Genomic DNA, 18,047 nt, shown 5'->3' with positions numbered 1-18,047 from the left:
TCGTACCCAGGATGGGATGCGAACCCTGTTCCCCTGGCTTCGTAGCGCCCATTTTCCATTTTTCGAGTTCCGACCTGAGTGTTCTCCGTGAATGTCCCTTCTTTTGTTTAATCTAATCATCATCCATCTTCATTGTCGCGATTAGCCAAAAAGTGGTATAAAGACGACTCTAAATAACACAAATATGAATTATCCAGAAGTTAATATGAGAACGTTCCTAGGACTATTAACAATTCCTGGTTTGATCCGAAATCCTCAGCTCGAATTCCATTCTCTGTACAATTTTTCCTAATTGCAGTAATCTATGGCACTGTCTATCAAAAGAAAGTGTAAAATGATCGAAAACTGAAAACCATCTAGGTGAAAGCATTTCAATACGGGTTTTTCATCCTCATGTAAGCTAAATTTAGTAAATGATAAACTAATGCAGATTGCCCCCCAGAAGAACACCTAAATTTATCTTCACCGTACATTTAACACTTGAAATTTCTAAGTGCGTGAATTGACGAGGTGGGTGTGCCGTGTATTTCCCCCCCAGAAAACATTTTATCCCCGGTGTGTGTGTGTGTATGTGTATATATATATATATATATATATATATATATATATATATATATATATATATATATATATATATATAATCTCTGCCAGAGATGGAATTGAAAGCATGTGGTACACAATTTCTTAACTCTGTAACAAACATAACTGAAAAATTATTTGTGTCCATTAATGGCCCAGCCATCAAACAATTCCCTGCCGAAAAGAATGCTGCCTTGTGGAATAAGGAAGGACACCATTCTGCAACAGACAACCGCACAGATCCAAGACACACCAGGCTGTTGTCCACTTTAGTTTTCACGGCATACTGCTGATGTAAAAGTGTTCACAATAAACTTGGGGTTAGGTAGGACATTAAGTTTGAACTTGGCAATAGAACGTTGATCAAGTTTTTGGTGTTACTAGTTCGATAGCTCTTTTTGTGTATGAGTCTGGGTTTTCTTGGAACGTAAATATATTGTTTCGTGTAAATGTAATCACAAGATTTAATGCCCTAAGTTAGAATGTAGGTATTTAGAACTGCAAGGCAATAGTTTAATTTATTAACTGGTAACATTTACACATTTACATACCCAAAACAAACTTACCTTCCGAAATTAAATCACGACTACGCCACTGAATGGACATTTTAATAATTGTGAGTAAATGTGATAATGTTCTAATGTAATGGTTGTAATAAATAAACACATTTTCATGGATACAATACAATCTTTATTATTTAAGAAGTACATGCATGCAGTGTTAAATGATAAATGTATGATAATTAATGTTGTGTTCAGGTTTCATCTCAATCATTTATTTATTCTTAGAAGAGACGAATCACTATCCAATTAGGAACGTCAACAGTAAATTCAAGCCCCTCCCTCGTTCCTGCTCTTCATATAGTCAGAGTTTTCTTGCTAATTAAAAGTGCAGGGTGTCCCAAAATGAAATCCCTAATTTCGAATGACGTTAGTTTTTACTACAGATAGACAGCAGATTCGGTACATGGAAAGATGGAACTTGTCTTTTCACGTCACTTCATCCTAGTGTGTGTTAATACGTTATTCCAACTCGCTACTCGCGTCACATTTTTGTAATATTTGGCGGAATTTGGAACTACTAATGTCTGGCCCACAAACTCCAAAGAAGAAAGGGTTTACCTACAACTAGCAACCAGATGCCAGAGGTAACGTTGGGAAGGTATAAACAACTACAATCATGAACACCCTGTATTTTAGAACTATATTTCGATATAGGAACCAAACTTTGACTTTTGTAAGTGTACATTGAAATATCTCACTATCTTTTCACCTTTCAGTATAACTCCGACAGCGGGACTACATATCCCCACGCTTCCAAATGATATCAAGACTCAACGACAAGAATTTAACCTATAGAAGATAGTAACTGACCCAGTCTCAACAGGCCTGAGAAGAACTAGCCATATCAGTGATTTAAAGTTATTATACACGGTGACCCGCGAAATACTTGTGTAACACTTTCGGTTATCTTTTTTGGGCCACTCTGTACAACGTGCCTCTAAGCAACAAATTCCTTGCTGACTTGCTGTATTCAGTGACTCCAAGGATGCAGTATCAGATTCTCATGCCCTTCATCCTGGACCTTGTACTCAGGGTGCACCTCCTTGACGGGTTCCTCCTTCTGGTGCTCGTGCGTCTCCTCTTCCTTCGTGTGGTGCGTGTGGTGGTGCTTCTCGAAGTGCTTGTGGATGTGAAGATGATCGTGTTCGTGATGGTACGGGTGTTTATGGTAGAAATGCTTAGGATCGTGGAAAATCTTCTTCACGTGGCTGCAAAAAGAAGAACTAATGTGTGAATAAGAATGCAATGCTGCCTTGTACCCTTTTTAAGTTTGGAGCGGTATCTCCAATGTTATGCTATGGAGTACTCTTTTTTCACGATTATCTCGAAAATCAATAGACATAGAATCCTGTAATTTTATATGAGTATTTAGACATGGCTTTCCTCACAACTCATGTTTTCAATTTTTTGATTATCGTCTTACTTTCTCGGAAAACAATTAATTATTTTCAGGCGTGAAACTTCGAATTTTGTTTAATATTTTTCCATACGGGGCAACCCTGATCCAGATTTCCAGGACATCCCCCTTGGCGAATGAGCTGGAGTAAGTTGGGATCATTGAGAATATGAATTGGTTTGTAACTCTAAGAATATTAATTTACAGAAAAAAATTGAAAAATGCATCACCATGTTGCTGTTAACGGTAAAAGTGCAGTGGATACTCGCATTTATTTTTCCGGAACTCGAGTGAGAATAGACTGTCTCCGTGATGCAGTGGTTAGTGTAATCCATCGGGGGTCTGTGGAGCTAAGCCACGCATAATGGCACAGAAGGAGACAAAGCAAGTATGCCGATCAAAGCAGTGTGCGCTGCAAACGACTTGTAGCTGCAGTCAAGTTGCCCCCTCCATGCAATTCCTTTCCCTCTCACGCGTTCATTTACATATACGTTTTGGTACAACTCTATATAACATCATAGTAAGAAGTAGTATTTGTACAGATCATACGAAGAAAACATAGATAGAATTCACAAAAAATTTTTAACGTGTGTGTTTTACAAAAAATATGATATATCCCCACGACAAAATAACTTGAATTATAATAATCTGCTTGACATATTTGGGTTTAAGAGCCTTAGTAATAGGAGAAAAATATTAGAACATTTGTAAAACAACTAATTGTATCTTAGACAACAGCTCCTTTCTCGGTCAAATACAATTCAATGTAAGGTAAAATTATCTCTGCTATAGAAATATTCCGATTGGTATTATACCGGATCTCGTATTGTGTACTTTGAAAATCTCTCACGTACAAAACCACTTGTGTTGTCAAAATGTCAACTGTAGCCAGAGATGTAGCTACCCACCCACATGTGTTCATTACCGTACAAAGAAATGTTCAACTTACTGTTCCTTTTTCTCCTCAGTCGCAGTGGCATGCACAACCAAGGCAATCAGGGTACAGCAAGTTATCTGCAAAAGTGATTATATATTGCACTGATATTATTCGATCTTACAGATAATGTTTGCAAAGTTGTAAATTTGGTAACATTGATCAGTATTTTAAAATATGAAAGAACGTTCCACCTGTATGAGGCCAATTCTGAAAAAAACTATGAATTATCGTAAGATCTTTGTGCTTATGAGAATCATACCTTACACTACATTTCATATAGTTGTTCGAAGCTCACATCGAAAATTGATGGTGACTGTTTCTTGAGAGGTGTTGCTTGTAAGGTTCCTAAATATAGAAGTAGACAGAATTTCCTGCCATCAGTAAGTAAAGCAACTACTCCTTGCATTTACATGTTACAAACAACTTTGAGTTTTCACCGTTGCTAATTAAATTTAAATTAAATGATACGTGTAACACAGCCATTATGACCATTTGTGGAGAATAAATTACGCTACAAAAGAAAATAAAAATACTGTTTTGATAAACATTGAGAGCATGTCGTGACGTGAAGAGAACCTTTGAGCCTAATCTTGTGTCTACATGCATTAAAAACAGTTGCAAAATTTACCTTCATTTGGCAACACTTGGTTTCGGCGAACATATTGCGATGCTTTTATTGTGTATGCCATTGAGCTGTTGATTGGATTGGATTGATTTGGTGTTTTAAGTCCATTTTATGCACATTAAGGCTACAGTTTAAAGTGGGATCCGAACCATTATGTGCCTCCACCCGGGATTACAAGGCAACGACGCTACCACTGCACCATCGAAGAGGCCCTCATTGAGCTGTTGAGCTACGCGATGAAAGACATAAAAGAAAAACAACAGAAGTCAGATATAACATTTGGAAAGTATGAGCATCTACAATCATGGACACCCTGTATTTTGAAAGTTAGAAAAATGTACCACTTGGTTGTGATACAGGAACACAATAAATCTGGCTGTGAAGGAAGCCAATTACGAATACTGTTTCTAGTTGTCATTTGTGTTTGAAATTCAAGAAATGATATTTGAGCGGAAGTTATCAAAACGCTCACTTTTCAGAAGTGCAGTGTAAAAAAATTGTAGAGAACTATTTACCGCGAGCAGTTGTTTTGAGAAATGCATTCTCGTAAGAAGTGCAATTAATATCTCCTTTCCATTAAGCACAGGGTCAATAAATTTCAATTTTACCCAAAAATTGCTATTCGGCAAACCTCTATGCTGTCGTACAAACATTAGAAAATAGTTTGCGAAAATCGAGTACAGATGGAAGCACCAAGACATAAGGAATAATTAGTTGGTCAAAAGATAAATAATGATTAAAGAAAGAAGAAGTGTAAATAGGAAGAATGTAAATAAATATATCCAATATCCGAACTAAGATACGTATATAGATATGTAGATTTTTAAAGATATGCATGCAATTTTGCAATCAATCTGTAGACAAAGGACCAGAATAGCTCGAAGACACCAAAAATATTTGATTAACCAACGAATGCTTTTTGCGTTAGATAGATACTAGGAAAACATTTTCTAGTTGCTGAATGTCTGAGCTGCAGAAGTATTGTTGAATTGTCGAGTAGTGTTGCTGAGACGGTGAATAGGTACTGAGTTGATGAATCGACGAGTTGCTGAGACTCCTAGCTGACGAGACGCTGAATTGTTGATGAGATGTTGAGTTCCTGAGACGCCGAGTTCCAGATTAAGTGACAGTGAAGTGATTGAACAAGGAAATCAACCTTACAAAACTAGCATAATTATGTACGTTAATCTCAATATTCTTTTGTTAATATTGTGCTCAGAAATGGTTAGTATGTTCCTATGTATGTGTGCGCGTGTGTAAATGTCTCTTCTATCTTTTCTTCTGTTTTATGTCTCTTCTTCATTTCGTCTTTGTGTTCTTTTCTTTGTACTTTTCCTCGGTTTAAGCACACGAGTTATATATTTAAAGTGGGTTAGGTGGGAGAACAGGCACAGGCTAAACCTCGTCCTTCAATGAAGAAAATTTGAATTTGAATTTGATATCATATAATCTTAGAAATTGATGTTCCTCTATATGTGTATAAAAGAGCAAAAATAATACATCTATTGTGTTATTTTACATTGTCTTTCTTTAGCGTTATTTTCTAATAAAGAACCACGAAGTGTGAGTTATATACCCTCAGAAGTTAGTAATGCCCCCTCCCTTCCGTCCAAAGAAAATAAATCGAATCGAGAAATTATACAGTCGTGTTTTTTTTAGGAGTTGAAAGAAATGAACTTAGCTCCAAAACGAAACTGACTTCTACTTTCAGCGACATATTGCTCTCATTCCTTATGTAACATTTGAATGTTGTAAAGAGCCCATACTTTAAAAGAATTCAAATCAATTTAAAAAACATATACAATATCCAAATTTCATTGTGACTTAAGTTTGTCATGCCTTCCTAAGTAATAAACGAAAATGATAAACAAGAATGAAATATCAACACATGTTTCGGAGAAATGAATATCAGGGTGATATCAGTCCGGAGTGACAAAATGATTAGCGTCACTTGTCTCTTGGAAACGAACCCTTTCGTACTGGAGTGACGCGACAAGTTGCACTTGTCGCTTGCGTGTCGGAGTGGGCCGTTATCTCAAAATTGCGCACCGTGTCGCTTTGACCTCTGATGGCCGCACAATCACAGGGAATATATCCCGCGCACAATCCTACAGGACACAATTTAACGTGACCAGCTTGCTAGCAACACGATATATACTGTCAGCAGCGACTGTTATGACGTAACGTATTTGTTAGTTGCTGTACAGGGTACTAGCAGCACTAAAACTAACCTACCTAACGCAATCACGTGTTTATTTCTCCTAGTAGCATATCAATAATGCCAACAGATGCCGTGGTGAGATACATGTAAACAACGCACTTGCAGCTCCAGTCAGATACGATAGTGGACATTGTTCTCTGCTAGCGAGAGTCACGCCGTAATATATGACAGAACCTGAACCTGAATTTTTAGTGCTGTGTTCAATATCGCGCGGTCTTCATCCGCGGGAAAGTTATTATGAACTGAAAATGTTCTTACCTAATTGGGGACTTTTTTGATGGTATAAGCGCTGTACGTACAGTGACTGACACACTGGGTTGTAACGATTTCATTGGGAGTAAGTGGGATAGTAACAACCCAGAATTGTCCGTGACTGTACAAGAAATGGTCGAGTAGTTTAAGTACATTACTATTTCAGATTTCATGATAAGAGTGTAAAGTTATTTATGAAATTGATTCTGGTGAAGGAATCCCTAAATTAAGAAAATTTGCAACTAGTGTAGTCATTCTCCTTACGTGCATAGTTGAAGATGTTGAGTAAGCACTGGTGAATGGGGTTATTACTAGCATTGCTTACAATTTAGGGCAGTGGTTCTCAAACTTCGAGAGCTGGCGACCCCGGCAACTTCGGTTTTTAAAAGTCTATACCCCAACAATTTTGCTTGTAAACAGCTTTATAATTTTTTTATACTTTACATGTTAATTAATACATATTGTGTACCCTTGAAATTTAATATTAATAAAAAAATTATGGCATAATCATAGAGAATATTCGTTCTATTTTGTCTGCTTTGTTGACAAATATAAAATATGGTTTAAATTAGTTGGCAACGGCTGCTGGATCTATTTTAGTTTCCTTTGGCCAGTATCATTAGATTAATTTGGTAAGTGCCAGTATTCAATGGCATGCTTCATTTCGGGCAGCGGAAAATTCAAACTAAGACCACTCCATGTTGTTATGTGGCCTTAAAGTGTATTTATGTGTTACTAGCGAAATCTAAAGTTAGATATAAGAAATATATATGACGTCAGGCGTGCGTCTCTTATTGGTGCTACCGAATTCGAACTCGAGTGTTCACGAGCGACCTATAGAAGTCTCGTCCACTCGAGTTCTGTGTAGCACCCCGTTCACATACACAGCTCCAAACCACTTCAGGTAATGGTTGGGCCTTTTGGTAAATATGGGGCAATATTTCTGTTAGTGACACCCACATCTCATAGTTATTGCATGTTCACACACGATATAAATTTATTGTTACTGAGTTTGTTAGGTACAATTTATAAAACTGTTGAAAGTAATGATGTTATAGGTTGGTTTGTGTATTAAGGTTAAAGTATGTAAGTGTATATGTGAACTGAACAGATTGGTATAAAGGGAAAAGTTTGTTATCACCAGACAGTAAAAATATTTATCTGTTTAATTGAAAGAAATGCTGGTAGTAATTTTAAGATCCTCATATACAATGAACGTCCTCGAGACGCATAGAACACTCTCTGGGACGTTTCCACTGCTTGGTCACATTAGCCTCCATTCCGCGCAGGAGTGTGTCGTTCAAGGAACCGAGGGTGGTGATAAAATTAATCAGAATATTTCCACTTCAGTACATTTATTAATGAAAATTGCTGGGCAAACTAAATTGGAGGCGGGAAGCAACGCACCCCACGATTAGATCGTTTGATTCAGCACCGCAAATGTGACCTCCCCGATGTCGCAGTGGTAGCATCGTCGCCTTGTAATCAAGGATTCTCGGTTTCGATACCCGGTGGAAACACATAGTCGTTCGGATCCCACTTTAAACTGTAGGTCCAGTCCCGATTAGCCTTACTGTGCATAAAGTGGACTTAAGACACAAACTCAATCAATCAGCGCAACTGCCAGAGAAGCATTTTCTATTTTCACAGTCGACACCCGATCGAAAGGCAGGCAGTTCGGTCTCAAGCTGCAAAACTAACGCTAGGCCTCGGCGGTTGGAAACACTGATTTGGATTACGTTATGTCACTACACTGGAACCCACTCATTCTATTTGCCCCTATGCCAACCTCTGTAACCAAGTAGTTAGCTACAACGTCATGAGTTCCGGGTTCGAATCCTTCATAAATTTCATAATATCTCTCATTGTAACCGTCACGATTTGACAAAAGTGACAGAAAAGCGACACTAAATACGAAAACTTTTAAAATATCAAATCTTTGCAGCCTGCTATGAATAGACTCACCATTTTCACGACGGCCATTGCAAGTCCTGGTGTGTGACTTCCACCAAATACAAGCGAAGGAATGTGCAATTGCAGAAATGTGAACCCATTATATATAAAAATAACAGACGGCGGTTACGTTCATCGCCTGTCACCAGCGCGTCAAACACATCGACATCCTTGTCATTGGTTTTCACCGGAGAGGACATCCCGAGCTACAATGGAAATTCGCAAACGACATGTTCGCGAACCTGTCACCTCCTATGTGCAAGCCGCAGGAGGAGTTTCACCTTTGTTTACTCCAGGATGTTTCTGTATTGTTTGTTTATTGACACTGCACTTCCATGCGCAGAACGAACAATTGAAAATCGACACGGTTGTCAATACTGAAATGTCTTCTTACGGATCATCGTCTAAGACATGTGTCACGGTCATGGACCAGTACTGTAAGATACAACGTTCCTGGTATCTCTTCAGTAAGGGCGTATTCTGAAAGTAAATTCTATATATATGAAAGCGAATGGGAGAGGAAAGAAGAGTTTACAGGATTCTTCTTGGGAAACCTGATGGTAAGAGACCTGTAGGAAGGCCAAGACGAGGATGGAGAGATAACGTTGAAATGGACCTAAAGGAAATAGGTAAAGATGGAATAGATCGGATTGATCTTGTGCAGGATGGGAACAGATGGAAGGCTTGTGTTGCTGTAGCAATAAACCTTCGGGTTTAAGAAGGCTAGAGAAAGATGAAGATAGAAATATATACAACAACAAATATGTACAAGAAATATGAATACATAATTAACTGCAATATAAGTTATAAAAATATTGTAAAACACTAAAACTTTACATAATTCACATATGCCATCTTTTCAGTTCATAAGATGTTATGCACCGGCTTATACTGAATTACAAACAAGACCTTTCTAGTTCCTTGCACTTTCTGACAGTAGGTGTGCAGTGTTTAATCAAGAATGCACTGCAGTGCAAGAATGACGGTGTTGGTGAACTTGACATAAAGGGAACTGATTTGAAAGATTGTGTTGTAGCAGAACTCCAGCTTTTACATAATTCATAAGAAATATCTTTGAAAATAAAAGAATTCCTGTTCTCGAAGCGTTGTTGTACCTCCCCAATTGCGTAGTCTCTTTAACCTGTAGGTTCAGTCCTGATTAGCCTACATTTGTGCCAGCTCCCGTGGCGGAGTGGTTAGCACACACATCGCGCTACGACGCCAGGAATCCCGGCCTGGGCATGGATGTTTGTGAGTGTCCATTCATTAATTTCATCATATATCATCACTCATGCCCATCTTCGCAAATTAGCCTAAAGTGGAACAAAAAGCGAAGTAAAATAAAGCAAATCAATCAATCAAACCTGTGTGTGCATAAAGTGAACTTAAAGCAAAATCGTCAAAGTCGAAGGATTATTTTAATATTTTCTTTGTGTTCACATAACCATGAAAAAATGTACAGATCTGTTGCAGTCATGAAACTTTATTCTTTAACTTTTTGATTAGAAGAAACGTTCTCAGATGTTCTTGTTTTAATGCATGAAGGCTTTTCCCCTTTTTATCTTTCAGCATTTCGTCTGTTTTTTTCTTCTCTTATACCATTCCGCAAGCCTCTAATTTACTTAAATTTAGTTGCCATTTTTGTTAGAAAGAACGGCAGTAACCATGGGTCTTCCTCTCCGCACAACAGTTTTGCTACATTGTGTTCTGACGTCAGGCGAGGAATGCATACGAGGTTAGGTTAGGTTCCATTAGAATAAATACAATGAAAAAAAATTTATTTAGGCTAAGAGAGCTAAACCCAGTTAGCCTAACCTAACAACGTAGGCATCTAGCCTAAAATTAAAACACAAGGTTGCTCAAGTGTTGTGCGATAAGTGAGACCCGTAAACCATTCTGTGTCCACACCGCTGCACAACGTAGTGGAAACGGTGCAGGCACCACATAAGGAAGTAGACAGCATTGAACTTTGTAATCAGCTAGGAAGTCAGTGCAACAGAAAGTCGAAAAGCGACTATTGCACTCAATAATATGAGAAAGAAAACTGCATGTTCTTGAGAATTACCGAATTACTAGTATAATCTTCATAAACTTTTTCCTGCTCCCCTCAAAATAGACATTAGTTAATATGCAAAGTAAAAAAACTTACCGATCTCTAACTAGTGTTTGGAGATTCAGTATTGAACAGTGGTTTCCCCCATAATGCATTCGTAGTCTCTACTTAATAAACAGACCGTGAAGAAGATATGTCCATTTGCACATTCAAAAACGTCACCGGCGGTTCTTAGAAGATAAACTTGGACATAAAGTTGCCATCTAGCTGCTCGTGTCACTTATGTACTTGACACCAGAAATGCTTTCAACATGCTTCGCAAATTATGGCGACATCTCGCGGGAACCGTTACAGCCTTTTATTCCTCACGAAGGTTCCATTATCGCTTATGTATATTCAATTACTCCAGTAACCTTACATTTTGCATTGTAATTGTGACGATTAAAGCACCTAACTGTAAAAAAATGTTCAATAAACAAATGCTGGTTTTAATTTTATGATGGTGGTACAACGCCAGTGGAGCTGTGCTGTAACGAACAGTGGTTGTTTGTCTTCGTGGCTCGTGGTTCGATGCTGTGAAGTGAGCATCGGTGGTCGTATGTTCAGGTTTTTGTGACAGAAAGCTTCAGTGTCTGTGCCGATATTAGCTGGATAGTGTTTAGGGAGGTAAGTAAACCTTCTTTAATTGTTATTAATATTAGATTACTAGGTGAACGTGAAACGGATTAGATATTTCTAATCCGTATTTTTTTGTTATGATATGATTTCTTAATTTAGTTTATTTTACGTTTATTTATTCCACTTTTTGCTAATCTCGACGATGGGATTCATTGAGTTTGTTTTTATGTCCACTTTATGCACAGAAAGGCTAATCGGGACTGGACCTGCTGTTAAAAGTAGGATCAGACAGACCTACTATATGAATCCACCGGGTATAGAACTCGGGACCCCAAGGTGCGACGACGCTGGAGATGAATGGTTATAAGATTACATGCATAAAGGGATAGTCACAAATTCATATGGATGACACAGAGGATTATACTGACTGTGGGTAGAGGACCCAGGGACTACAAAAATACAGCTCAGTGTGTACAAAGTGGGAGAGAGATTGGCAATTGAGTGCCTTCATCGAAGCTTACCCATTACACGTCCTTTCCTGTGATTATTACGATAATTAATTACGCCGTGTGCGTTAATTGATCGAGCTTAGATATTGCCTCCAAGGTTCTCAGATTTGAGTGCCGACCTGGTCATGGATATTCTTTGAGAGTGCCCCTTCATCTTTTCTACTCATTCTCATCGTCACGATTAGCCAAATGTAACAGCGAAGAAGACAAAATTACAGTAACTGCTCTTGCGAAGGTTTTGGTTAACAGGCCGGAAGAGGGAAGAACAGGTTACAAATCTTATGGTTGGGAAACTTAGAGGTAAGAGACCATCGTCGGACGGCCAGTCTGGCAGGTAGTAAATGCAAACAAGTCTGGTCCTACACAAGCAAAACTAGACTAGCCATCAGTCAATTTAGGATGATACATTTATTGCACATACGTAGGGTAGGTATTTCCGGAACCAGTTCTGGGTTTCTCGAGCTAGCCGCTAGAGTGTGCCAGCAGCAATATTCTCTGATAATGGCAGATGCAAATAAGAGGCTGCATTGTTTTTGTGTTCTTCTTTAAGGCATTGAAGGTAATATAGATGCGTAATAGAAAGCAAATGAGTTAGAGTTTGTTCATTGTTTTTTTGCTAATGTAAATGCACACATTATTTGATATCACACGTTATCAAATGTCTCTAGACGTATAAAAATTGTTGTTACAATCCCCATGTACTGCATACCATCATTAAGTGCATCTTCTCTCATCGATGCTCTGCGTACATGGATGGATAGGCAGGTCCATCAGTATCCTAGGAGTAATAATTGTTGAGTGCAAGACACTGAAAGTGTGTGAGAGACGGATGACACTATGAAGCATTTAAACTCCCTTTAAAATGAACCCCCCCTTTCCCTTAACTATTTTTGACATTGCACAACTTTGAAAACGTTGGTTAAAATGGTAACTACGGAATATTTTAGTATTTATCTCTCTCACAATATAAAGCATTCCCCTCCGAAAAAAAATGTTGCGCTCGCTAGTACTTGAAAGAACTTCGAGTCAAATACACCTTATATTTTGTAGCTTAAATTTACACTCTCTCTTCCCCCCTTACAAAAGATGACAATTTCTATTGAAAGGGGAAACATAAGTTATTTTGCTCTTTGTCATATTCTGATGTGGTCCAGATAAGCAATGAATATCTGAATTAAAATTTTACTCCGCTGTGTCACAGTTAAGAGGCCTGTGGATGGCCAAAACAAAGATGAAATGACAATATTAGAATGGACCCGCAGGTAATTGGTAAAGATATGATCAGGAATGGATTGATATTGTTAATTGAACATTGCTAATTGTCTAGTGCTTCTATTCTTGCACATTCTTACACTATGTTTCTCGAGAGGGTCTCTTTGCTTCAGGTGATCAATTAGATTTTTGCCGACATGGGGATCGAATCTACGACAAACTCGTGTCTCTTCTACAAATGCTTTACATTAACCAACTGCTTCACGGTTGAGCTAGGAGATTCCCACCGGAGATGTTGGTTAGCGTATTTTATTTGTAGAAATATCAGGAGTCTTTTGTAGGTTTGATGTCCACCAGTGGCGTATGCTGAGTTCAAGTGTGCGCTATGTCACCATGCTATAGGGTCCTATTTTTATAAAATATGTTGAAGTGGGAGGATTAAAAAATTGAAATGAGTAAGAAAAATATAATAATAATAATAGTTATTGTTATTTCTATTATATACATAAATTGACACACGACATATGGAAAAGAGAAGATGCACAGATTTAGATCATTTTCCCTTTTAATTTTTTTCTCGAAATTCCCCATTCCTTTTAAAATTCCATCCTGGGAACAACACTGATTTAAAAGAAAGCGAAGGCCTGCAGGTATAACCGCCTGTTAAGCGGCCAGAATAGGAGAGACGACTTGCGTTACTTTGTAACTACTTGATGAAGTCAGAATAGAGTATTGCAGAATGCGCGGTGGTCATCTTGTAATTAGGTTCGATACCCCGTGCAGGTACAGTCACGGACACTTCTGGGTTGTAACAACATCATTGACTTTCAATGAAATCATTACAATCCAGAAGTGTCCGTGACTGTACATACTAGTTTGAATCACACTTTAAACTGTGAATCTAGTCCCGATCAGGCTTTCTGTGCATAAAATGGACTTAAAAAATAAACTCAACATGAAGTACGAATAGGTTGCCAATTCCTGATAAATAAGGTTTCTAACTTCTAAAACACCATAATATTCTGATCCAAGTTAACAATTTTGTGCACATTTTCTGATCGATTTTCATCTGTATCTGGATGCCTAAGGGCTAGAATACACACCCATGATCCCAACCATCGGCAAAAGGAAACTGCTCGCCTGCCTGGGGAAACCTAATATTCAGTTTCATTGATTGATTGATTTTACTTCGCTTTTCTTTCACTTTTGACTGATCGTGAATAAACATAGAGTTAGTATATTTGTAAAGAGTAGAACATTAGACTATGGATATTTTTTTAATTAGCAGTACACGCTAACAAAGAACCGTTCTCACTAACGTTCGGGCAGGTATTGTGTGATCTTACTTGTTATGTATCGTTAAAATACTGTATTTAAATGCATATTTAACATACTTTCACATTGAACTTAAGTTCCAGAAAAAGTATTGAATATTTACAGTGAGAAATTTTAATAATAAAGTTGACTTTCCACCCGTCACATAGAAAATCTCATTTTTTGGAATTCTTGAAAACTCCTGGAACTATTTATTCTTTAGATTATGCTATAGAACAATTATAGAAATTATGAAAACACGAAATTCTGATATGGTTCCTGCACTTTACACAAAATTTCTCAGGATACATAATTTGCTTCTATGTTTATTGTGGTGGAGAAGATAATAAATAACTTTATTGTTATCGTCTATCAAAATAATGTAATTGCTTCTTTCTAACGTTAAATGAACTACATGCTAATTTCCGGAAGGTTTAAACTACTTCTTGAGAAGAATATTGAGTGATCTGGTATATCGAGTAGAGTCTTGTCGTGAAAAGTGTTATAATAAATTGGCAGTAAAATAGCATGGAATTTGATAGATGGGATGCACCCTTACAAAGTTTTTGGTGGTACCCTTGCTAAGAAACTGTGATTTTAAACATTTTCGCGTTCACTTCTTTAAATAAAAAAAAATCAATAATTAATTTATTGTTTTCAGGCCAGAATCCCACGAGACGAGAATCAAAGATGGCAGCACTCTCATAACTTTAAGTTGACAGCTGGAAACACTGTCCTCGAAAGCCAAGGAACGCCTGAGACTGTTCTCAATGTCCTACTATGACCTACGGTAGAATTTACTTCAAGTTGCATTCAGACAAGGATCTCTCATCGCTGGACGTTGGTTCTACTGCGGTCAGCAAGCACGGAAGATGTATCGTAAACTTCGTTCTAGTAAGCCGAACGTCCCTCGTCATGACGGTGGACTACACCTCCCCAGACTTGGACTCCGCATTAGACGATATATCGCAGTTTGGCTCTTTCGTAGAGCTCTGCGGCTTGGACTATACCGAGGACCATTCCCCTCATCTTTCCTTTAACGTGGAGGTCCCCAGCGTCGTGGCCGAGGAGGAGGTTCTGCAGGCCGTGAGCTACTTCGACCTCGACTCCAAGTACGTCTCTCGGAGGAGCGTGTCCGGTACGGAAACGGTGGTGTACACTTTCAAGACGAGCGATCCTGTTTGTTTCAAGTACTTGCAGTGTTATGGTGTCCCTTTTCACGGAGCCTTCTTCCCGGTCACCGTCTCCAGTCCAGAAAACCATCTTGGTAATGTTGGAGATGGAACCCTGACTCCATACTCCAGCCTCACCTCCTCAATCGCCACCCACGACACCGGCATCGGTGATATCTGGTCCGAGCCGACTCTACGCGGGAAGGTACCTAACTTCAGACACGCTCATCAAGATGGAAGAGGAGTGAAGAAAGATGCCACATCCGATTCAGAGGCTTCAGGGAAAGTCTCTCCCAAGCCTGGTCTGAACCATCATCACCGAAAGAGCACCAGGACGTACCAGTGTGATAAAGAGGACACGCCCAGAAGCAGAAGAGCACCGAAAAGTGCCTCGGACTCCCCCTGCGCCAACTGCGCGTTCTGCGCCAATTCTTCGACTACCAGAAGCGACAAGGACAGGAAGTCAAGACGCGCCAAGTGCTGCACGTCACACTTCTGCACCCACTGTTCACGCAGCACCCTGCACAAGCATGACGTCATACGTTTGTCTCCTCCCTTGGTCAGATCTACCAGAGAGATTGTGTTCCCTTCGTGCGGAGGGTGCCACTGCGACTCGCAGAAGGTCTCTGTGTCAGTGTCTGCAGACTACCCAAAGGTAACCATCTCCTGCGGTCGCAGTCGACCAAAGACGAATCTTGTCTCCTTGACAAAATATTGGAGTTACCCAAAAAACAGTCGGAAGTTGGACTGTACGTTCTGAGGAACTTTTCAGTAATTACTACAACTCTTTTCAACTGATTGTAGTCTAATGTACTGTAAGCATGTTTATAGGTTAACATTGAACAGGAGGATTTATTCTCAACCCTAAGATTGCCTGCCGACTTGTTGGGTGTGAGAATGAGATAAGGGAGAATACCTTAACATTCCTGCATGCCACGTCCTTCACCAAATAGGCACATAACTAGTCTGGATTAATCGATATATAATTTTCCATCACCTTCTTAGCATAAAGAAGATACATACGTGTATTTTTTTTAATCACTAATACATATTACGTCGTATGTATGGAAATGAACCTAAATTGTAAGGCAGAGCGATATGAAGTTTTCTCTTGTAAGCGTAAAAAATATATATACGTGCTTTCGAGTGACTAATCTTACATCGTGTGTTTAGAAATGTAAAGGAAATTATGCAGAATAATCGTAATTTTTCAGAACAACAGTAAAAGAGCATGTCATAAAACCTTATTGGTGTATAATATACAATACTTTCATTTTAATATGCATTTCGTTAGCTGTAGAAACTACAATATAACAACAAAACTTTTACCTTGCCATCTATTGAGCATGAAGATAATCTCAATTGTGGCTAAGGTCGTGTGTACCAAGAAGACCATCAACTCAAAAATATATTTACGGATTAGCAATACTAACTCGTATCTAATATTAAAAGAAGTGTATCCAGTAAATGTTGCTAAGGGTACAATTCCCTAGATATTCAATATTTAGCTGATCCAGAGTTTCCTTTGCTTCATACTGAAGTATCGAAGAAAGTGTTAATTCTGTGTGTACATTCATCTTGTGTAAACATTGCCTACAAAGGATACTTTTTCAGAGTATAATCTTGATCTATATTATTTGTAACATCAATTAATTTGTGCATGTCATGCGTCACATTCATTTATCAATTCAGGTGAGATATCAGCACAATGCTGATAAACGTATAGTTGTTCATTGCAAGAACCAGTGCACTTGTGAATTTTCCAAAAATTGATTATTTTTCTGTTCCATTCATACTTGCATCCAATTCTTATGTAACGTCCAAAGCCAGCTGCTTAAATTTCTACAATACATCACTGGAACCAATATCGTCGATCGCTTCCAAATAAGAACACTGTGTCATTGGGTGTTACTTAATGATTGGCCTAGCGTTGCTTCTCTAGCAAGAAAACCTAAAAGTTCCCCCAATAATGTCTTAATTTTTGCATTCTATATAATGCAATTCATTTTCATGTTAATGTGAATTTGATAGCTGTAGAAACTACAGCATGATTACAAAACTTTTACCTTGCAATCTATTGAAGACGATACTTGTAAAAAGTTTGGCAAATGCAAAGACATTGTTTAAATCAACCCGTTCGACAGTATTCACGAACAATAAACACACCCACGCTCTCACACTACATTGATTCAAACGCCCAATGGCAATCGTGTCTCAAGGTCACGAGTACAGTTCATTTCGTTGAGGAGTGTGATGGTTCTACTTAAACACACATAGGCATTGTCCATGTAAATTTTCATGGGGAACCATGAAAGTTTTTCAAGAAACTTAGCAATAGAATGACCCTGGTCTGGTAAGGACAGACACATGATGGATATTTAATATAGACTCTTAAAGATATAAAGTCATATTATCTTGCCTTGAGAATTAATGGGTATTCTACTATTGTGTGTTTTATATTGTACTAGCCTAAATGTTGTCAAAAATGTTTGTTTTACATGTGTATGATGATTATTTCTAGTATTATATTACAAAAATGTTATAACGCTAGTGTAATGAATGGCTAGTTATGTTGAAAGTATGGTGCGTAATTATGACTTCTGTTTTACATTTGTCAATATTTTAGAACACTAATTTATCTAC

The 18,047-nt window shown here is 38.2% G+C and overlaps 2 protein-coding genes across 2 annotated transcripts; one reads left to right on the top strand and one right to left on the bottom strand.

The window, feature by feature from the left end:
- Positions 1 to 1,436: 1,436 nt before the first annotated feature.
- On the bottom strand, positions 1,437 to 8,585 carry LOC145988299 (uncharacterized). The gene is made up of 3 exons (XM_083123166.1): positions 8,539 to 8,585; positions 3,488 to 3,552; positions 1,437 to 2,350 (listed from the first exon to the last, which is right to left on the bottom strand). The coding sequence occupies exons 1-3, from the start codon at positions 8,554 to 8,556 to the stop codon at positions 2,113 to 2,115; spliced, it is 321 nt and encodes a 106-aa protein (XP_082979292.1). The 5' UTR covers positions 8,557 to 8,585; the 3' UTR covers positions 1,437 to 2,112.
- Positions 8,586 to 11,156: 2,571 nt separating this feature from the next.
- LOC145987980 (uncharacterized) lies at positions 11,157 to 16,164 on the top strand. Its single transcript, XM_083122820.1, has 2 exons — positions 11,157 to 11,245; positions 14,894 to 16,164. Exon 2 carries the CDS (start codon positions 15,013 to 15,015, stop codon positions 16,162 to 16,164), a length of 1,152 nt encoding a protein of 383 aa, XP_082978946.1. The 5' UTR covers positions 11,157 to 11,245; positions 14,894 to 15,012.
- The last annotated feature ends 1,883 nt before the right edge of the window (positions 16,165 to 18,047 follow it).

This window comes from Lepisma saccharinum, chromosome 5, assembly GCF_977018435.1.
Source record: "Lepisma saccharinum chromosome 5, izLepSacc3.1, whole genome shotgun sequence".
In the NCBI taxonomy this organism is placed as follows: Eukaryota; Metazoa; Arthropoda; class Insecta; order Zygentoma; family Lepismatidae; genus Lepisma; species Lepisma saccharinum.
Note: the sequence above shows the minus strand (reverse complement) of the source record. Positions and strands in the feature narration are given on the sequence as shown.

What these genes read in the sequence shown, in the direction of transcription:
- LOC145987980 (XM_083122820.1), top strand. Translation starts at nt 15,013, where the DNA reads ATGACCTACGGTAGAATTTACTTCAAGTTGCATTCAGACAAGGATCTC.
- LOC145988299 (XM_083123166.1), bottom strand. An exon ending in ACTGAGGAGAAAAAGGAACA is followed by an intron (nt 2,351 to 3,487) that starts GTAAGTTGAACA and finishes TTCTTTTTGCAG; the next exon opens with CCACGTGAAGAAGATTTTCC.